Here is a 26,110-nt window from a genome sequence, read left to right on the forward strand (position 1 = left end):
TCAAAGCGGACGCTTGCCGGTGACAACTGGTTCATTATTTTTAACAGGTCCAACGTCATGTCTATTAGGCAGGCCTTGACAACTTTGTGTACATAAGAATAAACTGCGTCATTATACGACAGTTGAGAACATGAAGGACAATGTGCAGAGCACAAATCCATGAAATAGACAAGGTCAGCACAACACCCCAGGTGTATTTTACATGTTGCAATCACGCACGAAAAAGAATTCATAATGATTGGGTGTTTTGTATCTTCTTCCTTTATTTGGATGTAAAAGAAACATTTCATTAAGTAAATTGGCAGTCCATCTGGCACATTACAGTATCCAGGTATACGGTAATTGACATATCGTCACTTTCGCACCCCGAGCACATCCTGTTAAGCTCGGATCCGGTTTTCACTGCATGTAGAATACCTGCGGCCAGGAACACTGTCCCCTTCGCAGAGGACCCTATAGAATATTGCTATAACAGCGTTTCCCTACTTTGTTACTAGCTCATACTTATTTATTGCGTCTAACGAATGATTAGTGTCATTACAGCAGCATTAAACAAAACTCCTGGAAATCACTACCAGGAGTGTTTAGGTTATCGTTGACAAGCATACATTTGTACGCCGGAACGTATCAATTGTCAGAACGCTCGCGACAAGCAGAACACTTAGTGTATCGTCGGCTGCACAAGTTAAAATAGCTACTAAATAGAAGCACTGATAATTATAACGTTCAAACCATGCAACCAAGCATGTCAACTTTTGCCGAGAGAATACGTCTAGAACACACACTGATGATGACGACCATCCCAAGCCCCAAATTGTAGTTCTCAAAATTACACTTTCAAGTAAACCGAGCCCTGTAGTTTCTCCACAAGACCGCACTGGTGTAAACGAAAGTGTCCTCCTCTTTCTCGCTGATCACAATTGCGGATCGCGCGTGCACTCGATGACATTCCTAAAATTTCTAAGCACCTTCAGCTCAAATCATGAGCAAAACAAGTGCGACCAAAACAAGGACTCCCAGTGCTTTCGTAGTGGGTGCGCTACTGTGAGGCGCTTGTGTAGCCGCTGGCGTTTGTGTAGTCGCCGTAAAGGCTTCCACTGTTGTCGCAGACGACGTTGACGTCTGATCCTGGGGCGTTGTGTTCACAGTCGTGACCTCAGTGCTGGCCTCGGTATACTTGGTCGTCGAAGGCACCTCGGTGGATTGCGAAGTTGTGGGTACGGGCGTGGTCAGCTCGGGCTCTGCGTCCTCGTCGAACCAGTTGAGGTTGCTGGTGGCAGTCAACACCAACTTGACTATGTCGAGATTCTCGGCATCAGTAGCATTGTCGCACTTCTCCAGTGCCCTGTTTATGCACGCGCTGAATTCCTCGACCAGCCTGTTCGAAACCAGGTGACACAAAGTGAGCGTTATAAATACATTCGGTCCTACAATAACGTCCAACGCGAGCATGCAAAGACAAGACAAAGCAAACAACGTGTAAGGGCATTCAAGTAACAAAAGACACTTTATTCTGGCGCATTGAGTAAAGGACCGAGGTGGCTAAGCGGCTATGACATTGCGCTGCTAAGCGCGACTTCACGGCCGTGTTTAGGAGTGGCCAAAGTGCGAGAAAGCTCGTGTACCGTGCTTTCGCTGCACGTTAAAGAACCGTGGATGCAAGAAGGAGGTCTGTCAAAAGCTGTGCCAATATGTGAGCAAGAGTCTTTTTATCGCCCACAGAAAGCACACGCGAAACGCAATAAACAGACGCTGACAATCAATGAACGTTGATTGTTGGCGCCTGTTCAGTTAATTTGACGTTCTGCATTTACCATATAATGCGTCGGAATAGATCATCGCTTGCTAGTCATCTGTCCTGGGCTTTCTCGCTCTTTGATTTGTCTTCGCCTACTCGCGATCTACGTAACACTCGCAATGCCACACCGACTTTCCCCAAAATGATGGAACATGGCAGTGCACTTCGACACATCGGTGCAACCCAGAGTGAACAAGCTCGAGCGTTGCACGGCAGTCCACCATTACGTCTTAAGCATCCCCCCCCCCCCAAAAAAAAAGATTCCCTATTTATTCCTTACAGCATAGATGTAGTAAATGCGCATCAGCCCTCCTACGCAAAAGTTGCAGATTGGCATAGAGAAACTATCCTACATGATCCCAGTATGGAATGGCTCGTTATATATTCCCGTCATATTGATGGGGGTGGTTAAGTTCTATTGAGTCACCATGGTGCTCGAAAGCAACAAGGCCCCGTATTGTAAAATAGGCCCGATGCTACAGTTCCTCGTAAGAGTGAATTTCAGCGAATCCTGACGCTGGACACATTGTTAGCGAAGGCGGCGAACCACTGTCAAAGACCTTACGGAAGAAAAGCTCTGTTGATTCGGTCCAATTTTGCTTTACATAGATGCAATGCAGCGCAGCACCTGCGTATAATTTCAATTGGGCGTAACAAATTACTGAAACAAAGCCTTATGTTTGCATTGCGCACCCGTTGCTTGCACCTGCATTGTTCAGTCTCTAATACCCCTGTCACACTGGGAGTTTTAATGTCATTCGAATCGAATGGCATTCGATGCAACGAATGTCATTCGCCCCCCGGAGCTGCTACACTCGAAAAATTAATGTCATTCGGTGGCGATATCAATGGCGATGATTCCGAAAAAAACGTCGCAACTAAAATAGAACAAGGTAGGTATAAAGTGCTTGCATAAGCATTCCATAACTTTAAATATATATTTGGAACGTCACTTCACTGAAAAAAAAATATTTTAGTAATGCGTATAAAAAAGTTGTTCTATTTCAGACTATGTGGCCACTATAAGCCAAAACAAGGCTTAGCCACCTGAGTAGCCGATAAATTGAAAACAAACAAAATGGCTGACATGTCGACGCTGGACGACGGCGCTAAGTTGCAGGAGGTGAAGCGATAAGTTGCTGCGTACTTTGCATTACGAGCAAGGCATAATAATCAGAGGAAGCGATTAGACGTTCTATGACCGACGAGCAGAGTGGCGGCAACATGGACGGCGGCATGGACGGCGGCCAGACGCTACTGAGCAGGAGAGTAACAACATTTTGCGACAACCTGCCGCACAGATTTTGTCTCTTTAGAGTAACAAGTCCATTAAAACACGCAAACGTTATTGTTTCTATACGAGTACGGTTTTCAATTTTCAAATACTGTGTCCTGTTTTGCTTTGTTTCTGGGGTTGAGAGTACACATTCGCTCCGAGTGCGAAACCGAATGAGTTTCTCGAACTCATTCGATTGCCGAAGTCATTCGGTGCTAATGACATTAAATATCGCTGTGTAGCAACCGAATAATGTCATTCGATGCTAATGCCATTCGGTTCGAATGACATTAAAACTCCCAGTGTGACAGGGGTATTAAGTGCCTTTCACCTCAACCATGGCCTTCGACATTCCGCGCGCTGGCAGGTGTTGCTCCAGTCGTCTCATTCGGTGTGCTGGCCAGACAATAAATGCAATGCGGTGCACGAGCCCGGCTGGCCCTAGATGGCGTCGTTAGCCCAAGTCTGCGGCGCGAGTATTCGCAATGAGATGAGGCTTGCGTTTACTGCGGCAACAATCCGGAGACCGGTGAGCACGTCCCAATCAAATGAGAAGGGATTCACGCAGCGAAACCCATAGATAACGTAGACCTGAAGCACATGGATTTAAAGTGAATGGCAGCATCAACCCGTCAGCAGGCTAGATAAGCAAGAGACGTTTAGAGTATTGGTAGGAAAAAAGCAGGGAAAATAGTGACACGATCCGTTACATTACACAATAGGTATACCAGGCACAATATGTACATGGCAGATAGAGAAGCTTAGAGGGAAAAGAAATTTAAGGATATCTGTACTGAAATTCTGGAATTAACTACATATTTAGCGTAACTGATTAAACCAAGCAGGCTAGGTGATCATTTGTCAACGCCGAATTTCAGAGGGGATGTAAGGTAATCATTGTCATCATCCGGCGCGCCGGAAAGCGGTCGTAGACCGACCGCGCGATACCTCAACGTGCCCATATCCTCCCTTTTCATGCGTTGCCGAATATTTTCACAGGATATATCCCAGGCATTTCTTCAGCTCTGCCTCGAACATTTTGACGTCTGGACCATCTCGCTCTCTAGTGGCCCTTTATTTTCAGGTGAACGCCTTAAGTGGCTTGCTGCAATGGTTACTACCCTAAAAAAGTGGCGTCTAAGCCATTTATCCAAAATGTATTGCCATCAGAAATGGCTCATTTATATTATGGGCTTTTATGTGCCAAAATCAATCTCTGGTTATGAGGCACGTCGTAGTGGGGGAGTCCGGTAATTTCGACCACCGGGGGTTCTTTAACGTGAGCCTCAATATAAGTACACGGGTGTTTTCGCCCGTGTACTTATACGGCCGCGGTGCTTGGGATTCGAGCCCCCGACCTCGTGCTCAGCAGCCAAATACCATAGCCACTGAGCAACCAGGGCGGGTAGGAAATGTCCATGCCCGCGTAAGCAAGCAAAGGCGCATTCACCGAAATATCAATGAAGAAACGAAAGAAAGAACGAACGAAGGAAAGAAAGACTGAAACAAGAAACGAAAGAAAGAAAGAAAGAAAGAAAGAAAGAAAGAAAGAAAGAAAGAAAGAAAGAAAGAAAGAAAGAAAGAAAGAAAGAAAGAAAGAAAGAAAGAAAGAAAGAAAGAAAGAAAGGGAAGGAAGAAAGAAACAGCCTTTATGTAGTGCATTAGGCACTCGCATGCTTCCTTGAGGAGGTCGAGCTACAGCGACGTACGTTTACTACATATTGCGGCTCGTCATGTCTAGCAAGAAGTCCTGAGACCGATGATAGTATAACTTAATACACTACAACGTGTGAAGAGGGCCTTCGCCTGCACGTGTTACGGGAGTGTAACATGCTGCCGAACGTTTTTTCCGGTATTTTTCAACATTGCTGTCTGTTGATATTGTGGTACTCATGTGCATTAATCGTTTGTTTTTCTTCTATGTAAATCATGTTAGGGGTCACACACCGTTCATTGTCTCTGAACTTATGGCAGATCTTAATTGTTAATGCCTCGTCTTTCCTTTCTTTAGCACTTAGCATTGCAATTCTTAAGCAAATGATGTATAACGCAATAGCCGCGCTCTGCGCCTACTCTGTAGCGGGATGTTCTTCGTGAGATAATTACAAGTATCTTACTATGTCTAACGTTTCCAGTTCTTTATTTTCATTTCAATTGTGTTTTGCTGTTGCGTTTTCATTTCAATGCACATTTTCAATTATGCATTGAACATGCGGGCTATACTTTGTGCGAATAAAGGTTTTTGTCACGTTCAGGTATTTTGTCCCGTTGACCTCGTAGAATAACGCTTCTTTTACGTTGAGTTAGGCTTAGCTTTTCCTTTAAGCAATGCCTTCCTCAAGTTCTCGAAGATAGTGATAATAAGTAGTTATATTTTTCAAAAATAACTTAAATTATATGCCTTTTGCGGACACGCGGATGACATAAGACGCAGACAAAATACGCAGATGTATGTATTCGGTGTATATAACGTTTAAATAATACTTTTCAAAATTATGGTAATGGCTGTTTGAGTGGCAACTATACTGTACTGATAAATTAGAATAATTATCGCACAATCCGTAACTACATGCTTCGTGCCAATTATATTTTCTGCGATCATCCAGTTATTTGTTGTTTGTTTACACGATGAGAGCCAAGTGTTGTGTTTTCCCGAAAATTAGTGTGCGATTTGACTCGGAGAAAAAATTATGAGTTTTCACCTGCCAAAACCACTTTATGATTATGAGGCACGTCGTAGTGGAGGACACCGGAAAATTGCGGCCACTTAGGGTTCTTTAACGTGCACCTAAATCTAGGTACACGGTAGACTCGGAAAATTCACTGCTGTGATATTAGGGGTAATGTGTCATGATGAAGCATTAGGATTTACTGTGCAAACAGTACAATTCTCTAGCTCTCCCACCTGCAGTGAATGTTGTTTACGGTTCTCGCACTTTGATTATCATTAGCCCTTTGACCAACTGCATTTGCACTGAAACACAAAAGCCAGTGAATTATAACGTCCAAAAGGTTCAGTTAATATTTTCTTCCTGTTTGTGCCATTCCCGCAGAGTGAAAGTTCCTGAAAAGTGAGTCTCTGATTTTTTTTTTTTACGCAGTACGTTTCATCTTTAACCAGAAAAAAAATTACATTGACGTTTCACTTCGGGAGCACGGACTACGCGCAAGCGCAACGGTGCCATTCCTATATCACTGCGATTCCAATTATAAGGCCACTTCAGGCGCATTTCTGCCATCGTAGTCACCTCGCTATTCTGTATAAAGTCCAAGGGCTGTATGCTGTATGCGCGAGCGAAAGTGTGTGATGGTGTGACCGATCGCGCACTCATCCTCGTGCGCATGCGCAAGAGGAAAGTGGGGGAGCCAGTGCGCTGTCTTTCGTCGCGTGGTGGGAGTGGTAAAAGGGGCTCGGCGCCCTTGTACTCTGCCAGCAACTTCGTGTTGTACGGCCGCGCGCATTATCTTAAAAGCGATCTCTAGCGTGTAGGCGCACCGACGGCGCCGACGACTCATATATGCATGGGCGCTTTGTTCTCGCCGCTGAGTTAGCGTTGAAGCGATGGACAGCAGGAAGGTCACTTCGCTCGTTGCTGCTTCCGCGCTTCCTCACCTCAGTATCCTATTTGCGCGGTAAGAATGGCTTCCTCCGTATATTATAATGGTAGTTTACTAATGCATACAAAATTCAAAGTAAATTTATGTTCTGCTTTGAGTAGCTACATCTCTTTTTCTTCTGTCCCTTCTGTAGTACGACTTGTTGCACTGGCTGCATGGCTGAAAGGAACTAACGGATGCATACGTAAATAAGGGCAGACAAGACGAGCGCCTTTATCCATGTGTGTTCGCGCCGGACCACCGGTTGCGATCTTTCGCCAACTAGTCCTCAACAAAGAACACCTCCCTTCACTTAGTCCTTCCGCTACACAACGAATTATAACATGCTAAACGAGAAGAAAGGGGGTAGAATGAAAGGCCCGATTTTTATTAATCAGTTTATAAGAAGCCAACAAAAACTGCCACCAAGGAAAACATAGGGGAAATTACTTGTGATTCAGCAATGAAATAAATTGGTAGAGCATCGAACGCGAAATGCGAAGGTTGTGGGATCGTTCTCCACGGCAAGTTGTCTTATCATCCACTTTCATTTCCATAATTTATCGTTTCTTTAATTTATTTATTAAGCACAAGTAATTTCCCCTTGTTGTCCTTGGTTTCAGTGTTTTTTGGCGTCTTATGATGTAGCCTGCTAAGCATTTTACCACCACTATGGGAAATATAAAGCGCGTTCATTGTGTCCCACGGCTAACACCTGCTCGTTTTAAGGTCTAAGATCATATTGTTAATTGGGAAAAACTAAGTTTCGTTTCACGGCGACCTTTTGTGGGAAGCAAATAAGACGATAGCTGAAAGGGAGAACGTAAAAACTCCGCGTATTGCACTGTTTTAACTATCACGCTCTAACTTTCTCGTCATGCATTGAAACGCACATCAGCATGTTGAAAATAACGAACATTTCACACTCTAAATGCTAAGGGTGTTAATAGTGGAACAAAAGCTGGTACACGCACGTGTGTCAAAATATTTAGAGTGTACCCCAGTGCCAGCTACCATACACTATGAAACCAGTTGAACGCCTTTCCAACGTATTTTTTTTTCTCACAGCAACAATCGATGTCTAACTTCTGTGCGTGCGTTTTATTTGCTTAACGCTCCGCATCCCATACTTGCAGATCGCATGAACGTAAAGCGCAATATGATGGTGAGATAGAATTCTTGACTAGAGACAAAGAAGCGCCAAGATTTCTAGAAAAGGAAGGAAGCAATGCAGAGAACGATCGTTGTTGTAGGACAATGATATGACCCAAGAGGTGTAAAGACTTTTAGGGTGGTTTTGTAAGGTCGATATACTCACGCAAAGCTTTCTTTTCTGAAGTCGCGCAGATGCTGAGCCGCACGGGGCCTCTTGAGAGCACAATTTCTCAAGACAGAGGCGTCAAGACATTGGTGGAGGAACCCGGGAGCTGGTGAAGGGGGAGTAATAAACATTAAATATAGTGATTCTGTACACAAATGCGGTGAGTTGGCTGTGTGTTCAACTGCAATGTTTACAAAAGTCACCTGAATCTCTAATACGTGCTCGTTTAATTTGGTTTCTCTATTCTGCCTCTACGCTTTCCCCACACGGACTAGCAAAGTTTCAGTGTTGGTTGCTAAGCAAATTGCTTATTCATTCAATGCCAGAAACACGATTAAGTCACCACATTTCATTGTTTTATTGTTACAAATGTACTCTCTATAGTTAGGAATAAAGTCAGGTCGTCTTAATTTATGTTCGTGTCGAAATGTGTTCGGAATTTGTTGCCCTAGACAAGAGAAGGTAATGATCACCGAGTCATTCACAATTTAGTTCAGTGCTTACACATCATGCATTGACACAAATAGAAAGCACCTTGAAAACAAGGGTGTTCACTTCATGGAAGGAAATAGATGAAATCAAAGAAGCCTTGAGCTCTGGCCCAACTGTGCTTTTCCTACCTAAATGCACGTGAAGCAGAAAGTCTCATATTCACCAGCCAATGAACCTATTTAATAGCGGCATTGAATAAAAAAGTTACGTTCATGTTTAGCCAATGCTTTTTCAGGAAATTTTGGTATTTGACAGCTTTTTCACTAATACTGGGAAACATTTTACGAGAATACTAACATTCATTCTGTAGGCTCAACTTCAAAACACATATCGTGGTTCTGCGGGTGACACTTTCGGAGTGGTTTACATCGGGAAAAAGTAACTTGGAAAGTGAGAAATACGTTTTACTTGAAATTTTCGTCGAAGAGTCTGGTTTAAAAAATTCTGGGGGCGTTACGAGCCAGAACCAGGGAAAATCGCGAGGCATACTGTATACGGGGAGGAAGTTCCACAATCATTTTTGCCCACTTGGGTAACTAAATCTAAGCTCACGGGTGAACTTGCGTTTCACCACCACCTAAATGCAAACATTCCCCAGCGGGATTCGAACGTCTGACCTCGCACTTACCAGCGCAACGCCATACCCGCGAAGCCACATTGACAGGTGATCGTGTAGTGAACAACGAAAAGTCCATATTTCCTCGAGAGCGAGGTATGCTCCACTCCTATGTAATGCGTATGCCAGTTTCGCCCATTTGAAGTGCTGCTAAAAAGTGTTATCTGTAGAATTTCGGGGTGTATTCTGTTCTAGTTTTTTTTTTGTCACCGTGGCGTATGTGTAGCTTTTCTTTTTGCTTTTGTGACTTCAATTGTGTTGACGCCAACCGTCCTTAAGAAGATTTAAATGCGATGGCTCGCTACAACCGGTGTAATGAAAACATGTTCTAACATTATCGCTTGTATCTTTGCAAGCATACTGCCCACGCCCCTCACTATGACATCCGTGCGTAAAGGGAAGAAACTATCATTCCATCCTCCATGTGTCGCGTGGTTAGATGGCGCTGTTGTCGCACCACGTACGATGCAATCGGGGCTAAATTTAGCCTTGCGCGCGATGTTCAGGGTCGTCGCTTGTCAAACGTTTGTCCATGGTCGTAGGAACGGTCATGTTTGGGAGAGCTCACTATGCCATAGAAGGCAAAATTAGTAAGAGTGAAACTGATGTTTATCAGTAGCTGTAACGCATACAAATGTGCAATATTTTGAAATAATTTAACGCTGCCCTCCTATGAGCATTTTTTTCCTATCCGCCAGCATGCAAAGCTCGTTCATATTTTGTAACTTTCAAAAAACATTAACTCATGCAATGGCGCCTTTTAGTCACACATGTCTTTAAACAAGCGATATTACCAGTGAAATAGTATAAATACAAAGGCAGGAGCTCACAAGATATATGTAACGAACTCGTATGTGAAAAGTTCACGTCGGTAGGTACTATTTAAACATTTAAAGGAAGTCGCGCAAAGGAAAACAACGAATAGAGACATCTTTCCCAATACCTGTTTATTTCTTTCTTGTTTTTTTGTTTTTTGCACTTCTATACAACAAAGACAAGCTTTGAATTAAAGGACAGGTGTGTGTACTCGCCACAGTGGTGATGCAATTGGTTGTCTAACAAATCCCTGTTGACGGGCAACAGCATACGAATTCTCACAATTTGTGTGTTGATTATTGACCTGTCGGACCTGCCTACTTTATCTGTCGCAGTAATACTTTACTGATTTATTCCACGCATTAAGATTTGTGGAACATCAACAAGGCCACACTGCCACCCATTCTTTGTACGTGAAATAAGATAGTAAACGTCCTGTCAACGTCGAAAAGCCGATTTTTGCAATTAAAAAGAACTGTCAACACTGCTCTCATTTCTTAGCACATTACCGCCGTTTGCATGCACGCAATGTGCGTGAAATTTGAAACAATAGTCATTGTCGCATTCAAGTAAACGCGCCTAGTGAAAAAGGAAAAAGCTGTCGTTCACTGAAGACTGGCTGATGGTGAATACATTAATAATGACCATTTTCGCATAACAGTTTAACAAAAAGAAAGCATATATCATCTTCATAGATGAACATTATTACAAATTTTGTATGTCTAGGAGCACAGGCTCATACAACGTTGGCAGCGTTTTTTAATTTTGTTAACACTCCCATTTACTACCTGTTACAAAAAGGCACACTTAGGGAGAAAATTGAGTTTTGTCACATTTTCGTAACGCTTTTCCGGCGTTCGAAATATGCGGATTACCCACAATTCCAAATTTGAACCAAGAAGAAAGAACCCTTGCTTTGTTGTCAATCAGGGCGCAACGCTTGTGCTTTCTTTTTTTTTTTTTCTACGATGCGATCAACCGAAGTGTCTGAAAAATGCGAGCGAACTGCCTATTCATTTCGAATCGACCATTCAGATTTTCGACGAACGAAGCTTTATAAAGTGCAAAGCTAGGACAGAAACTTGCTAAAATTTTCAATATTGGCATATGAATATCGCTTGAAATTTTTTGGGACAACGACTGCTGTTTTATTTGAAAGCAATTCGAAAAGCATTCAATGTTCTATTAGTGGTAGATTTGGCGTCAAAAATCTCCCATTCCTGCACCCATAATTGGTGTTATTTCAAGTGCAGGTATACCAAGTTGAAGAGACACCTGAACAAACAACTGACATGCCATTGACAGACTCCCAAACGCACAGAGCAACAGGAAGTAAATCGGTTCAGACGGGAAAACAAAGGTGGAGTTCAAGTGATGCAAATACAAACACGTACACGACAATGCTCTCTGAACACACAATAAAAGTGCGCGGCAATACTCACAGATGCAAATATCAAGCTTGGTGCTCATGAACTGAAGAAAGTCGTAGCCCTGTTCGTGCAGACGGAACTGTCGCTTTTCACTTTCGAAACAGCCCGAGTAGAAGAATTTGCACTGAGGGTGGAGCGGGAACTCCTCGGGCCTGCAAATAAATGTTTGCATAAGTGTGCTGCATACGCCGTTGAGTAGTGCTATCAGTTGTTGTCAACTGTTCAGGTTAATGCCCATGCACTACAGATTCTGCGCATATGTACACACGAAACGACTTGTGTGCACTCGCCAGTTCTTCGCACTTCCTGTTTATTTCTACAAGCGCCCCTGAAATCCATTGCGTAAGACGTGAAAACACAAGAAATCGAACAATATGCGGCTTACAATGTTATTCACAAAGTGCTGTTCTGTCGTCCATGGAAGCAGATGAATTAGCAGTATCAGTGACGTGGTAGGGCATTGCCAGTGCGCTGCTGTGAAAAAAAGTCCAGTTTCCTCCGAAAGGCGAATCATTGATTGCTATAGGAAATTAGTATACAGCCATACGAAGTGAGAATGGTAGTTTTTGCGGTCACGTAAGCTTGGAAACATTCGCTTACTAAGTGAATAAATTGCTGGCTATACCGTAATTGCGTGTAAATGTAAGCATGAAATGGCAGCCGTCAAAGCAGATCGGGTGGCGGTGATATTAGCCATAGTTCTAAAAATGAGCTTAGTGTATGTTGGCAACGGCGCACTCCACCAAACCACGCCGTATTGCCCACTGGTGTATATGGACGCTGTCCAGCTAGAAAAAAGCCGACTGAAGGTGGCGCGACAGGCAGCGACAGATGATAAGGAGAACGAGCTCGCTGTCCAACTAGACAAAACGAAAAGCTCCTACAGGAGGCGCCAAGCAACGTGGCGCCAAGCAACGTGGCGCCATCTCTCGAGGCGAGCTTCCAGGTTTATTTGTTGCGGACGGTATTGTGGTGCTAGCTAATAAGCAAAGAGATTTGCAACGCCTGGACAGGAGGAATTTGATATCTGTGGACAGAAAGGCAAGAATTTAGTTATGAAATTGAGTGCTACAAAATCAGGTGTTATGGTACTCAATGAAATCTGTGAACCTGCAGTGGGAATACAGGGTCAGGAAATACCTCGGGTAAGAAAACGTAAATACATTGGTATATGGATAAACGAAGGCAATAGATATATGGAAACACAGAAAAAAACAATAACAGTAAAGGGGAAGAGAAATGCAGCCATAATGAAGCACAGAGCGCTATGTGGATACAATAGGTACGAGGTGTATGTGTGAAGGTGTAATTGTTCGAGGACTTACTTTTGGAAATGCGGTTGTTTGCTTACAATTGGGGGTACAATGAAGACTCCATGGGAAACAAAGGTCAGTGCGACGCCTCGCATTGGGCGCTCACGGGAAAACTACAAATGAAGCTGTGCAAGGAGATATGGGCAGGGCTAGTTTTGAAGTGAGGGAAGCTCACGGTAAAATTGAATATGAAGAACGACTGAGGAATATGGAAGAAAGAAAATGGCCAGAGAGAGTGTTGGTGTATCTGTACAGGAAAAACTATAATTCAGAGTAGAGGAAAAGAACCAAGAAGCTAAGAACTAAGAACAAAGAACGTCAAGCGGAAAGTCGGAGAGGCTGAAATAATGTCATGGGTGGCGGCAATTGAAAAGAAACCTGCCATGAGTGACTACTTAAGAGGAAATAACGAAATGAGGAATGAAATACTTTATGATAACTCAAAGGGAAGCTCATTACTTTTCGAAGCGAGATCCCGATCTCTTAGCACACGCACCCATAAACCGAGATATAAGAAGGAAGAAGAAGCCTGCGCTTGCTGCGATATAGCTAGAGGAACAATGGAGCATGTTTTATTAGGATGTAGAGGCATCGGCCCAGTGGTCAATTTAGGCAACACTGGCCTCCTCAAAGCCCTAGGGTTCAGCGAGAGCAGGGGAAAAGTAAACATGTCCACAATAGAGATTAGTAAGAGGCGATTCGAAGATTCGGGGAAGAAAAATAGGCAAACGTAAATAACGGAGACGTACAAAAGCAAAGTTCGCAATAGGGGGTGAGAAAATTTGGTTGTGGGTATTCATAGTGTTTTTTTTTTCTATTTTTAACCTATGAAGGACATTAGGCAGTATACAGCAAGAGCTTAGTGGCGCGACACACCACCCCATCCCAAAGTCGACGCTCATAACATCCGTCCATCCATCCACGCCAAACCCGCGCGACGGAACTGACAGAGAAGTATATGGTGTCCAGCATCTGGGCCTTTGGAACGTCGCTGTCGGAAATGACAAATGAAACTTCAGCGTACTAGCACTTACAGCTTAGGCAGAACTCGAAAAGAATGTTTTGTGACTTGTTTGGGCCATAACTACCTCACCTAATGCGGTCTTATAGAAAGGGTTAGTTGTTAGACATGACATGAGAACTTTATTTGAGTCCTGAGAAACTGATAGCTAGGGGAGCCGAAGACTCCCCGACATCAAGTCGGTGGTTCCACCCACGATGAGACCGGGAGACAAAGCCGCGCCGATATGTTGTGAGCCCTCCAGACAGCCTGGATTTGAATGTGAAGATTGTTGCTATTGATTTGTTCTTCCTATATCTATGTTGTGATCGGTGGAGAGGCGTTAAGAGCTGGGCACCGCCAGATCATGTTATCAAAAGAGCACGAGTCGTGACGACATTTATGGCACGGCTGTGAGTGGTGAGTGTCTATTCTGGTAAGGGACCGAAGAGTGGGATACGAACCAGTTTGCAGAATTCTGAGTGTGCTAGCCAGGGACCACATTTTCTTAAGTTTTCACTGATTGGCCGGATGATCTCGTTTTGTGTCGCAACATGCCCGGATGTTCACGCTGGAGTGCAGCGATAACGACTCTGGCTTATGACTCAAGGTTACCAGAATGTCGCCGGCAACGGGACCTAAAAGCATGTCGTCCCTAATAACGAGCATCGTGTCAGCGCACCCAAGCAAACATGAACACATCACACGAGATGAGCGCGGACACTCACTGTCAAAACGCTGTGTTTAGCATGCGCGTCCGCAGTGGCGAACAAGGTATGATCCGTGTGCACGTCGCTTTCAAGATACGGCGCGCCTGACCGCGCGCAGCCGTGCAAAGTACGGACTTGTTGGCGGAGTCGAGGCCACCTCCTTCCCTCCCACGCTGCGTATACATATGGCGCGCGGTATTCAGCCGCAATGGTCATTTCCCCTTGCGCCCTGTGGTGAAACGCGCAGTCACTGCCGGAGCACAACGCCGCCCCTCCTCTCTCCTCCCATCCTCCAACGGCCTTTCGAGCGACGGAAGACGGCGCGTTTGCTCTGCACTCTCTTCCTTCTTGGGCGCCAGATTGAGCCGCGATCGTCGGCTCTCCTCGTCTGCTTTCATTTGAACAGACGGCATACGACGCGAGGCGACGGTCGCGTTGCCCTTGGACTTTATACGGGACATCACGGCGGTAGTGAAAATGCGCCGGCAGTGACCACATGATTGCTATCGCCGTAAGGTTTTGCAACGAGGCGTCAGTGTACGCGTATTGGGGCGAGCAATGATTAATTTATGGCCTATGCACAGCAATTTGTGTGAGGGTGGTATCATGTAAGGCACGTGGTGAATTGAACCAGTGTAGAACTTGTGAAATAATGATAAGCTCGCAAACGGTGGCGGTAGAATAGAGTGTGCAGACCCTATTGTGCTTTTAACGAGGGCACGCTGGTACCCTATGAATCTAGTGAGTGAATTAGCCAACAATTACAGTGGTTCTGCACAAGTTCTAATGCGTAGATGAGGTGGTCAAGGTGAAGATGAATGAGGCAGGTTGGCAACACAAGGTGAGGTATAGATTCCGTCTGATGAATTACTGTGTCGGAAGTTGTGTTTGTGTATCTGTGCATGGGGAGATTTCTTTCTTTAATTGTTTTTTCTTCATTCTTCTTCTCGCAGGTGTCTTTTTGGCGAAATTTCGGTGCAGCCGTGTCATAGCAGGGATTCCTTCCCACTTTTTTCACATTCAAATAAGGGAACACTTGTTTAGTCAGGTCTCTGTTGATCACAGTGGCGTGCGAAACAAACAAGCAGGAAGTCGGGCACAGCCAAGCAATTTTTGGCTGATACACGTCTGTAAGTAAACAGCAATTATTATCGCCTAATATCTGACATTGTTGCTGGTTTTCGAACGCCTCTTTCCTTCTCTGTAGTACCAAATCAGCAAACCTGTACCCATGGCGAGGTAACCTCATTTTCTTGCAACTTTCACAAATATTCGAGCTCCTAAGCCATAGCTTCTTCTCAATCTGCCACTGCCGTTTGAATTGAGCAAGCATGATGGACTTCATTCGAACCTTGATGAAATGACAACGCTCTTTCAGCTGACGTGCAATAGAAGAGTACGCACTTGGGCTGGTTGGTACATGATTACGTGCAGTAAATAGCGCTAAACAATAGGACAAGGAGAGGGACGCACACAACAGAGCTGGCTAACAATCAAGTGTCTTTGTTCTTTCTGCAAGCATATATATACTCAAAAGTTGTAATTAATGCGATAGGAAAGCAATCTCCTTCGGAAGGAAAGAAATAGATGGAAGGCTTGCGCATGCTTCGCCTCTTATATGAATGTGAAAAGCTTCGGAAATACGACATAAGCGGTCATCGCGGTATCTTGAAAGATAGGTGACATCAGCCGCATTCATTGCAATTCAGTGATAATTGGCCATCTCTAGCTCGTTTTTGAACTTTGTTTGAGCTTTCGCGCATGTGATTATTGATGCATCACCCCGTTTGACCAATATAAAAATCCTTATATCCAAGCGTAATCTTATAAACCACACAGCCACAACACCTACCAACAAACCTCTGTCTGTGCTGCTTTTTACAACGTTATTTGTTGTTCTCGGTCACCCGATTGACTTGATGGCACAGCCTAGCTAACTTATTTCTGGCAGTGAAAAGCAATCTAACGCCTGCCCTGCTGGCAACCTTCCCCAGATTATGCGCAGCCTGGTGAACATATGGGATAACCGTAACCATTTGCCGTGAGTGTTCAAAAACGAGCTGGAGATAGTTAATTATTACTGCGTTGCAATGAATGCGGCTGCAATCCGTCTTTTAGTAAAGTGACCTATCTGCCAAAATACCGCGATGACCACGCGCGCCTCATTTCCAAAGTTTTCCACATTCACATTAGCGGCGAAGCAGGTGTAAGCCTTCCCTCCATTTCTCTCCTTCCGAAGGAGATTGCCTTCCTATCGCATTAATTGCAATTTTCGCCCCCGCGCACGCTGAATCCTGTTAATTCTATGCTTAGAGATAGCGGCAGAGTATATATAAGCTAACTGAAAGAATAAAGACACTTGGTTGTTAGTCAGTGCTGTTGCCTGTGTCCCTCTCCTTGTCCTGTTGTTTAGCGCTGTTTACTGCTCGTATGCGTGTAATAAAAGAAAGGGAATGTGCACCTTTTCAATGTCTGACGTATCGTATACGCTGTGTTTACTCTCCATACCATAGCCGCATGTATCCGCAAACAAGGTGTACGTTTCGCGATGAGCAACGACGATTGGCCGTTAGAGTGCAGCTTAAGTGTGCTTCCCCTATTCTTATGCTTCGCACCGAGCCCTAGACTTGACGCTATCGAGGTTCGCGCGTCGGAGGTTGTGATACACCGGTGCCAAGTCACAAATGACTGGCCACGCTTGTAGTTGTTGTTGTTCATCTTGTCCTTGTTTATAAGAATTTTACCTGCTTACGAGTTTAGACGACAATCATAATGTGTGAACTAGTGCCAGTACAAAAGCGAAAAGGAAAATAAAAACTCCCCGGCCGCTACTGCTGTCAATGAGTGGCATATTTGGCTGAAACGCTCTTGCGTCAGGCAGCTTTTCAAACCAGGACCTGTAGTTATAATATTCAATTACAGATTACTTACGTAAGGCAGAAGGGCAGGAAAAGCTCATCGCTCTCGCTTGGTTGAGGAATCCAGCGGTCGATGACAAACTTCATGGACAACTCATGGTAGCAAAGGTAGGCGAGTTCCGGGCTGCACCGACTGCTTCTGCTATTGCCATCTTTGTGGGAAAATAACAAGGAAACAAACATGCTGCAAATAGACTTCTACAATAGTTTCAGAGTTACTTACTGAAATTCTGCGGCATAGATATGGAGCAAGTTACCGAAAAATCTAGCATTCCGACAAGCATTTATCTGTTACAAAAGCGACCTTCGGTATTTCACGCATGCATGGCTGAATTAATGAAAGCGCAAATTCTCTGCACTCTAAAAAACTTTCCTTTATTCTCACTTTATTAGTTTTAAAAAATCTGGCTATCTTATCGAGTAATTTTCGCAACTCCTTCGAGAATTGTTATGTCGCAACTTCGCAATGTAGTCAATCGATAAACTTTGCGTGCAATGATAAACTTGTGAACTTCAATTTGAAGATGCCATTACAGCTAGAAAGCTCCAGCGTTACACTTGCCCCTTGAAGGCAAGTGCTGCGCTTTATGTCCACACGTGCAGTCTTGGACAAAAGTTTTGAAATCACATAGCGAGTGAATAGTTACGTACCGATTGGCACAGAATACATACAACGCCTATAGCGATTCGAAGCTATAGCGTACAGCCATCCACTGCAATCCGTCGCAGTCTATCGTGATTTGGGCGGATGACGGTTGTACAGCGGTGCTGTTGCTGTTCCGTCACTTGAGCTGTCACCCTTGGAAAGAAGCGCTCGGTATGGAGCAATCATTATATATATATATATATATATATATATATATATATATATATATATATATATATATATATATATATATATATATCACTCCGCGCCCTGGGCATGCACGGAGTCTAGCTGTGCGCATTGGGAGCTTTGTGCTCAAGAACAGGGTGTTCCTTTCATGTCACCTTACGTAAACTTTGATCGCAGCGGACTTGAGTCACCTTTTATAAAATTCTGACTTCCGAACACTGCTTTAGCAAGCACTTTTTGGGCCAAGTGTCTAGATGCTATTGTCAAAAAAATTGTGCAGAAACCATTGACACCGGTTTCCAATATAAGTGAATTCCCGAACGCTTCTATATAGCTATTCCTTGTTCGAATTGAAAAATGTACTAGACGCTATATGCATGATGGCATGAGGATGTTTAGGTAGTTTTCGCTGTTTCGTTTGGTAAAAGCGTAGAGAACACAGACAGCAAGTGTTCTTCAAACAGGTGTAATTGTTGGCGTTCGCATAATTAGCGTAGGAATTAGACAGTTAATTTTTGAATTTGATTTATTGGACACCTCAACGTGGCGATTTGTCGGGCAGATAATGTCCCCCTCATCAGGCAAACCATGTGAAAAAACAGAATGGCGCTCTGACTGCCTTTCTTTTAAAAAAAAAATCGGCTTGAACCCAAGAAACGGCGAATATATATATATATATATATATATATATATATATATATATATATATATATATATATATATATATATCCAGGTTGCAGAGAAATACGCAGTAAATATACCTTGCTCCCCGCTGTGCAGCGCACTATTTCCTTGGTCGCATTACAGAGAACTGAAAATAAAATACGGTTCAGCACGATGGGGCGCGATTGGCAGAAATTAATTTATCAAGCAAGTTTCGAAAGTAAATAAAAAGAGACTTGCTACGAACAGTGCTGTTAGACAGTGGCCATAAGCAACAAAAGTGATTGGCTCCGTTTTCCTAAGTGCAAGCTTTCATTATGTTAGCATTCTTAGCCTACATCATCCACTTTGTGTCTATCTATCCATCCTCCTACGACGCCTCTTCCACTTGAAGAAATCCTTACGAATTTGATCTTTTTCTGGGCGATATGGAGCACACGGGTTGCTCAAAAACAGCAGCCTCACACTTAAGCGCTGCGCCATGAATACCTACGGGCATGGGAGGAACGTTTATTAGCATTAGCACGCCCCGACGACGCATTGGCGCGATCACGGAGGCCACGCAAAAGAAACGGGCCTTCACCGATGCTCCGCCAGCTGGCGCAGAATATTCACACAGAAGAGTGGCAGAGGAGCCCGGCTGCAGTACATGCTTCATCCGGGAAACGTTTCGTTACGCACCGACGCACCACCGAGGTAACCTCGGAGGCCACGCAAAAGGGCGAAGACTTCGCCGGCGCGCCGCTCGATGGCGTACAGCGTCTCAGAGGACATTGCGAGAGAGGAGCCCGGCAGCAGTAAGCGGCTATTACATGAGCCGTTTTGGCGCTGGCAATATATTCGTCACCACATTTCTTGATTGCTAATCGCATCAACAGCCTTCGCAATATGCGGTCGGATGGAATTTTTCGTTGCCTCGCTTTTTTTCTTTTGCTATATTGCTTTACGCAGCCAGGGCTCCCATGATGGATCGGCGAGTAACGATTTACCGTTCTGGAGATGTTAAGGAATCGATAGTTAAAATAGTCAACTGGGTGTAATAAGATATTCATGCTATTTGGCATTGATGGAAATGTTTGTGCGCAGGTTTACTTCGTCCAGCCTGAAAGTGCGATATACAAGCGTAGGAATAAAGGAACAGAAAAAAACTAGAAATTGGATGTCCAACAGTTACAGTAAATAGCAGGCTGTGGCCAATACCCTATTGGTTCTCTCTCATGATATTTCCATTCAGATGTAACAATAATGCTAGTGTCACAGGAACTGTAACACTGTGTTTTTGGCTCTACTTATTATTGCTCTATTTTCATTTATTATTTGCGTTATTCGTCTAGGTATCCTGGCGAAATGCACAAATACAGCTAAAACGAGAATTTATTGCTTTCGCAAAGCGTTCTCTCTAGGCTTATTACGAAACAAGATTGTCGTACATCACGCGACTGTGGCTGGCATTTTAATCTATGCGTATCGCATCCTGTGACTGAAAAACACTAATTATTGAAATACTTAGAAGTATCAGACAACGCATGTTCGATCTTGAGGTTTTTATGACCGAGGTTATCTGACAAGTCCACAGCAGATGTTCAGGAACGGCTTGGAGCGGCATGCTCTTCCTGTGACTGCCATCGACTGAAGGACGGCAGTTTCGCGTTTCCTGACGAAAAGATACCAGCACTCGGAGCATGTGGTTGGTATCGGTTGGCCAGCGTTGAAAAATAAAAGCAGGTCGCCCGCTTCTCGCAGCCGTGGTATATCAAGTAAGGTGCGTAGCTAACCACATATTCTCTTGCCCGCGTGTTTAATCAAGCTGAATAGCGTAATGAACGGTCTATAATTTCTCGTTGCAAACCGGTAATGTCAATGCACAGCAAAAGATACATTTGTCAGACATGATGTCCGTCAGCCTTCCCTGTCTATTATCTAGCTAAGACTATATTTCCATTACGTCTAAGGACTTTCTTAGCGATGCTGTTAATGGTACTTTTATTGTTGCTTGCCTCCTAATAAAATCATCCGCCGATAAAGTGTGAGATCCATTTTTTTTCAAATAATTTCAGTAAGCAATGAGGATGATGCCTTGCAATGCTACGTGGTATATCGCGCATTGTCTACTTTCCAAAATGTGTAGATATGCTTTATTGAAACCTTGCTGAATTTATATACAAATTGCTTAGAAATTTCGGACATTTTCGTAAGACAGCATGAAGTACAATCAAGTTTAATGTTTCATAGAACAGAACGAGCACTTTTCGTACTGAAATACAGAAGACTTGGTTCAGCTTTGTGGGTCAATACAAAACATTAAAGAACCCATTAATTTGAAGCGTGCCTCAGAGATCATAATGGACCTGAACTAATCGCCACATCAATTCTAAATGTCTGATCCGAATAAAATTGGGGAGCAATACGGCGAACACTGCACGACCTCCGTAAATAAAGTTCATCCCTATGCGTAAATATAGAGAATATGCGCACGACAAATGCACATATTGCGGTGGAGATCGCTACAGTGCACTCACAAAATTTTGAAATTTGAACATTTTCAATGATACATAAAATTTGATAAAAATATATAAGTAGCACAATAGGGGCTCTCAGCATTAACAATTCTCGAAAGAAACCCCTACTTACTGCTACCACTACTATGACCATTACCAATGATCATAGGTTAGTGAGGGCTAGGATTCACCTCAATTTGAAGAGAGAACGAGTAAAATTGATCAAGAAAGAAACAGGTCAACTTAGAAGCAGTAAGGGTAAAAGCAGACAAATTCAGGCTGGTACATGCAAACAAATATGCAGCCTTAGAACAGACAGATGAAGATGACATAGAGATAATGAACGAGACCGTAAATTGACTGACTTCAGAGGCAGCAATTGAAGTGGGAGACAAGGCACCAAGGCAACCAGTAGGTAAGCTCTCCCAAGCAACAATAAACCTAATAGAGAATCTACAAAAATTCAGTGTCCAACTCAAGAGATAAGATAGAATTCACGGAACTCTCAAAACTGATCAACTAGACGAAAATATTCGCAACTAGAATGGGACAAAGGCTAAAGAAGCCGTAAAAATGGACGCAGCATGAAATCAGTGAGAAAGAAACTTGGCATAGGAGAAACCAAGATGTATGCACTAAAAGATAAGCAGGGTAATATCATCAGCAATCCCGAAGATATAGTGATAGAAGCGGAAGAATTCTATACTGACCTGTACACTGCCCAGAGGAGTCAGGATAACTCCATTAGAAACAGCAATGAACAGGATACAGAAACTCCTCCTATAACTAGCAATGACATCAGAAGGCCCTTGCAAGGCATGGAACTAGGAAGACCGGCAAGAGAAGATGCAATAACAGTCGATTCAATCAAAGATGGATGAGGCATATTGCTTGGAAAACTGAAGGTTCTTTAACGAGGTGTCTATCGACTGCAAAGGTCCCAGAAAACTGGAAGAATGCAAACATTATGCTAATTCACAAAACGAGAGAGGTTAAAGAGTTGAAAAATTATAGGCCCCTTAGCTTACTCCCAGTATTATATGAAATATTTACCAAAATATTGTTCAATAATATAAGGGCAACACTGGATTTTAGTCAACCAAGGAAACGGGCGGGCTTCAGGAAGGGATAGTTTAAAATAAATGACATCTATGTCATCAACCAGGTTATTGTTAAACCGCCGACAACACAAAGCCCCTTAATATGGCTTTCATGCTTTTATAAATTACGAAAAGGCATGGGAAAAGGCTTACGAAAAGGCATTTGATTCAGTAAAGATACTAGCAGTCATAGATGCATTGAGTAATCAAGGAGTGCAGAACGCTTACGCAAATACCTTGGAAAATATCTACCGAGGTTCTACAGCTACCTTAATTCTACACAAGAAAAGTAGGAAGATACATATAATGAAAGGGGTAAGACAGGGAGACACAAGCTCTCCAATGTTATTCACTGCATGCTTGGAAGAAGTATTCAAGCTATTAGACTGGGGAAGGCTTAGAAGTAAGGAGCGACGGCGAATATCTCAGCAACCGTCAGTTTGCCGATGACAGTGTTCTATTCAGCAACAATGCAGACAAGTTACAAGAAATGATTGAGGACCTTAACAGAGAGAGTATAAGGCTGGGTTTGGTGAATAATCTGCAGAAGAAAACAATAATGATGAATAGCCGTTCTACAGAACAAGAATTCAAGATCACCAGTCAGCCTCTAGTCTGTGAAGGAGTACGTTTGCCTAGGTCAAATAATCTCAGGGAACCCTGATCATGAGAAGAAAATTCGTAGAAGAATAAAGATGGGCTGTATCGCATACGACCGACATTGTCAGCTCCTGAATGGAAGCTTATCCTTATCATTGAAAAGGAAGGTATACAATCAGTGCTTTTACCAGTGCAGACAATTGGGGCACAGAACTGGAGACTGACAAAGAAGCTTGAAAGCAAGTTAAGGATCGCGCAATGAGCGATGGAACGAACATCGCTAGGCATAACGTTAAGAGACAGAAAGAGAGTGGTTTGGATGAGAGAGCAAACGAGTATAGATTATACTCTAATTGACATCAAGAGAAAAAATGGAGCTGGGCAGGTCATGTAATGGCCTGTTTGATAACCATTGGAACATTAGGGTTACAGAATGGGTACCAAGAGAAGGCAAATGCAGTGGAGGATGGCAGAAGTCTAGGTGGAGCCATGAAATTAGGAAATTCGCGGGTGGTATTTGGAATTGCTTTGCGCAGGACAGGAGATCGCAGGGAGCGGGCTTCGTCATGTAGTGGACATGAAACAGGCTGACGATGATGATGACATACGAAGAATATGTGCGCACTTGGTAATTACCTTATAAGAGGAGCCACTTCATAAGCTGGGGATTAAGCATCTTGAGTAGACAGGTGTTTCATAGGTATAGTTGAATTTGTATGTAAGCAGACATGAACTTTTACTTTGTCATTTCTTATTACTTACTTAAAGCTTTTTATCACACTGTACGTGCACTGAACGCTGGCGGCAGCTCGCAAAGCATCGCTGGAACAATGCGTGTTGCGCGCGTGAATTAGTTGCCAGAAGACGAAGCGCGTCACAATGATGTCATTCCATCTAAAAGATGACAAAAGAATCGTTGATGACAGTATCACTAAACTTTCAAAGTCGCCTTTATATAATTGCTTAGCTCATAACTCATGCCTTTAGCTATCTCACAATCATATGCTGGTTTTGGTACATAAAAACTCATAGTTTAGTTTAATTTTAATAATTATTGTATTTGGTAAAAGCTTATGATATGCGCCTGCTTTAGCCATTTCCTTTTATAATGCCTACGTGCATCGCAGGTATTGAAACAAGCAAACCAATAAATAAATACCTAGGTAAATACATAAATCGACACACTACAGTTACTCGCCATGTTAGCGCCGCTTACATGTGGCCTTGTTACATTTCCTCCTACATTTTTTTACCTTAAACTGGTTGACAACAATAACGAAGGGTGCTCGTCTATTCTGCTTTTAATTCCTGGCCCTTCTTTATTAAATTTATTAGGTCCAGCATTCTTTTGGAACTAACCGGGATTTTTTGCGACTGTCTAATTGTTTTTGCGGGTGGATCCCAAAGATGAGGCAGTCTAACACAGCGGTAAAAAACCGCGGCGTGATATCGCCTCACCGTGCCATGGCAGCGGTCCTTGAGTCGTTGGCTCTCTGGTCGGAGCCGGAGACGTTGCCGCTTGCGACGCTGTGCTACTGATCTCAGCATCTCCATGACAGTTGAAACTGGTGCTTGAGGAAGTTGTACCCGGAGAACCTGTCGAAAGGTGGAGTAGAAAGTCGTGGTCGCTCATTGCCCACAGCTCAACACAGTGTCAGGAATAACAACCCGTGGAAATAATGCTAAGCGCTTCCTTAGATATAAACTGGGGTCGGTTCTTCATATTTATTTTTTTTTGCTACCCAAAAGCGAAACAGTATTCGGTATTCGCGTTCATATTGAAACCATAGTCTTCGCTAGAACGTTTGCATTTGATACGATTAAAAATTCCAAAATATCGTACACTCCTATAGTTATGAGCCCTGATAGCTTGCTTACCGCATGCGGTCACCGTTCCCACGAGCAAGCAGCAGAGTGCAGCAACGACGTTAAAAAACCGAGGCGCCATGTTGATAAGCTCCTACTGAAGGTGCTGCCAAGAGACAAACACAACTTCAGACGCCGCGCGCATCGCTCTTGTACTTATAGCCCTATCACTTGCACCAAAAAATAGCTAGATAAAAAAATAATTCATCAGCTTTAACTCGTGAAGCCATTGTCGCCCTTCATTGTCTGAATTGCGAACTGATAGCGCGGTGTTCGCCGCGCCAGCCGCCAGTCTTTCCGTTGTTCGATCTGTTAGTGTCAACGCTCGTAAGATGCTTTCAAGACCATTTATGTGAAAGCGTGCCTATTTTATGTAGTTGCTAGTATGGGGCGCGTTCATAGCCACGATAGCTCTTTTCCTATAGAGTGCTAGAATGCGAAAACATATTCATAGTTTTGACTCGGTAGTAAAAAACGATTGAAAAAAAGCTTTTCGAGTAGTCATTCAGCTTTCCACTTTATAGGTGAAGTAGATAAGTGTAGCGAATCAGGATCAAATGGGGAAAAAAAGTAAGCATTTTGTGCAATCTTTTATAGTCCTTTAGAGTCAGGAGTGGAAAAGGACTATGTAGTATCTTTTATGTGAAGTCTCTGTCAGCGCTCTCATCTTTTTCAGCACTTGATCTAATCGAAAATCATCAACTGCTTCATCAATTTGTTGGTTTTAAAAAAATAGTCATTGTACTAGGCTCACTGCTTTTCAGAACACCGCGGTTAACTTGTTGTCACCATGTAGTCTCCTTGCTGTGATGTCCTGTGCGATCATTTATTTACCAGTGGCGCTTTCCAAACTAGACGTACTAGTTATCTCCTACGGTTACGTAACACACACACGCGCGCGCACACGCGCACACACACCCACGTACACCCACGCAATGGATGGAGCAAGAAAATAATTGGAAGAGAAAGTCGTGCCACACCCACACGACTTCAGCCAAAACGTATGGGGCCAACACATGACGCTCACATCAGAGTGCATGGTAGGATTAGTGCTCCCAATTTGCAAAGCTACGGCAGGCCGGCCTAAGGAGGGCGTGTCGATTAGAAATTACCGGGAACCAAACATTCGCTGCCCGTACACTGACTCTCAGAATTCACTTGCTGGGGTGAGACTGCGAAGGAAATGGCGAAGGGAACGGAGGCTCGTGCGGTTTGCTTTACGAGGAGGGCTGCTCACCTTTAGTTTATTTCCTGGCTCGAG

At 43.6% G+C, this 26,110-nt stretch overlaps 1 protein-coding gene across 1 annotated transcript; it reads right to left on the minus strand.

Moving 5' to 3' along the window:
* Window positions 1-252: 252 nt before the first annotated feature.
* LOC135907522 (uncharacterized) lies at window positions 253-24,992 on the minus strand. Its single transcript, XM_065439216.1, has 6 exons — window positions 24,862-24,992; window positions 24,442-24,579; window positions 17,301-17,439; window positions 11,359-11,498; window positions 7,990-8,098; window positions 253-1,378 (listed from the first exon to the last, which is right to left on the minus strand). The coding sequence occupies exons 1-6, from the start codon at window positions 24,929-24,931 to the stop codon at window positions 976-978; spliced, it is 999 nt and encodes a 332-aa protein (XP_065295288.1). The 5' UTR covers window positions 24,932-24,992; the 3' UTR covers window positions 253-975.
* Window positions 24,993-26,110: the final 1,118 nt, after the last annotated feature.

Source organism: Dermacentor albipictus, chromosome 6, assembly GCF_038994185.2.
Source record: "Dermacentor albipictus isolate Rhodes 1998 colony chromosome 6, USDA_Dalb.pri_finalv2, whole genome shotgun sequence".
Lineage (NCBI taxonomy): Eukaryota > Metazoa > Arthropoda > Arachnida > Ixodida > Ixodidae > Dermacentor > Dermacentor albipictus.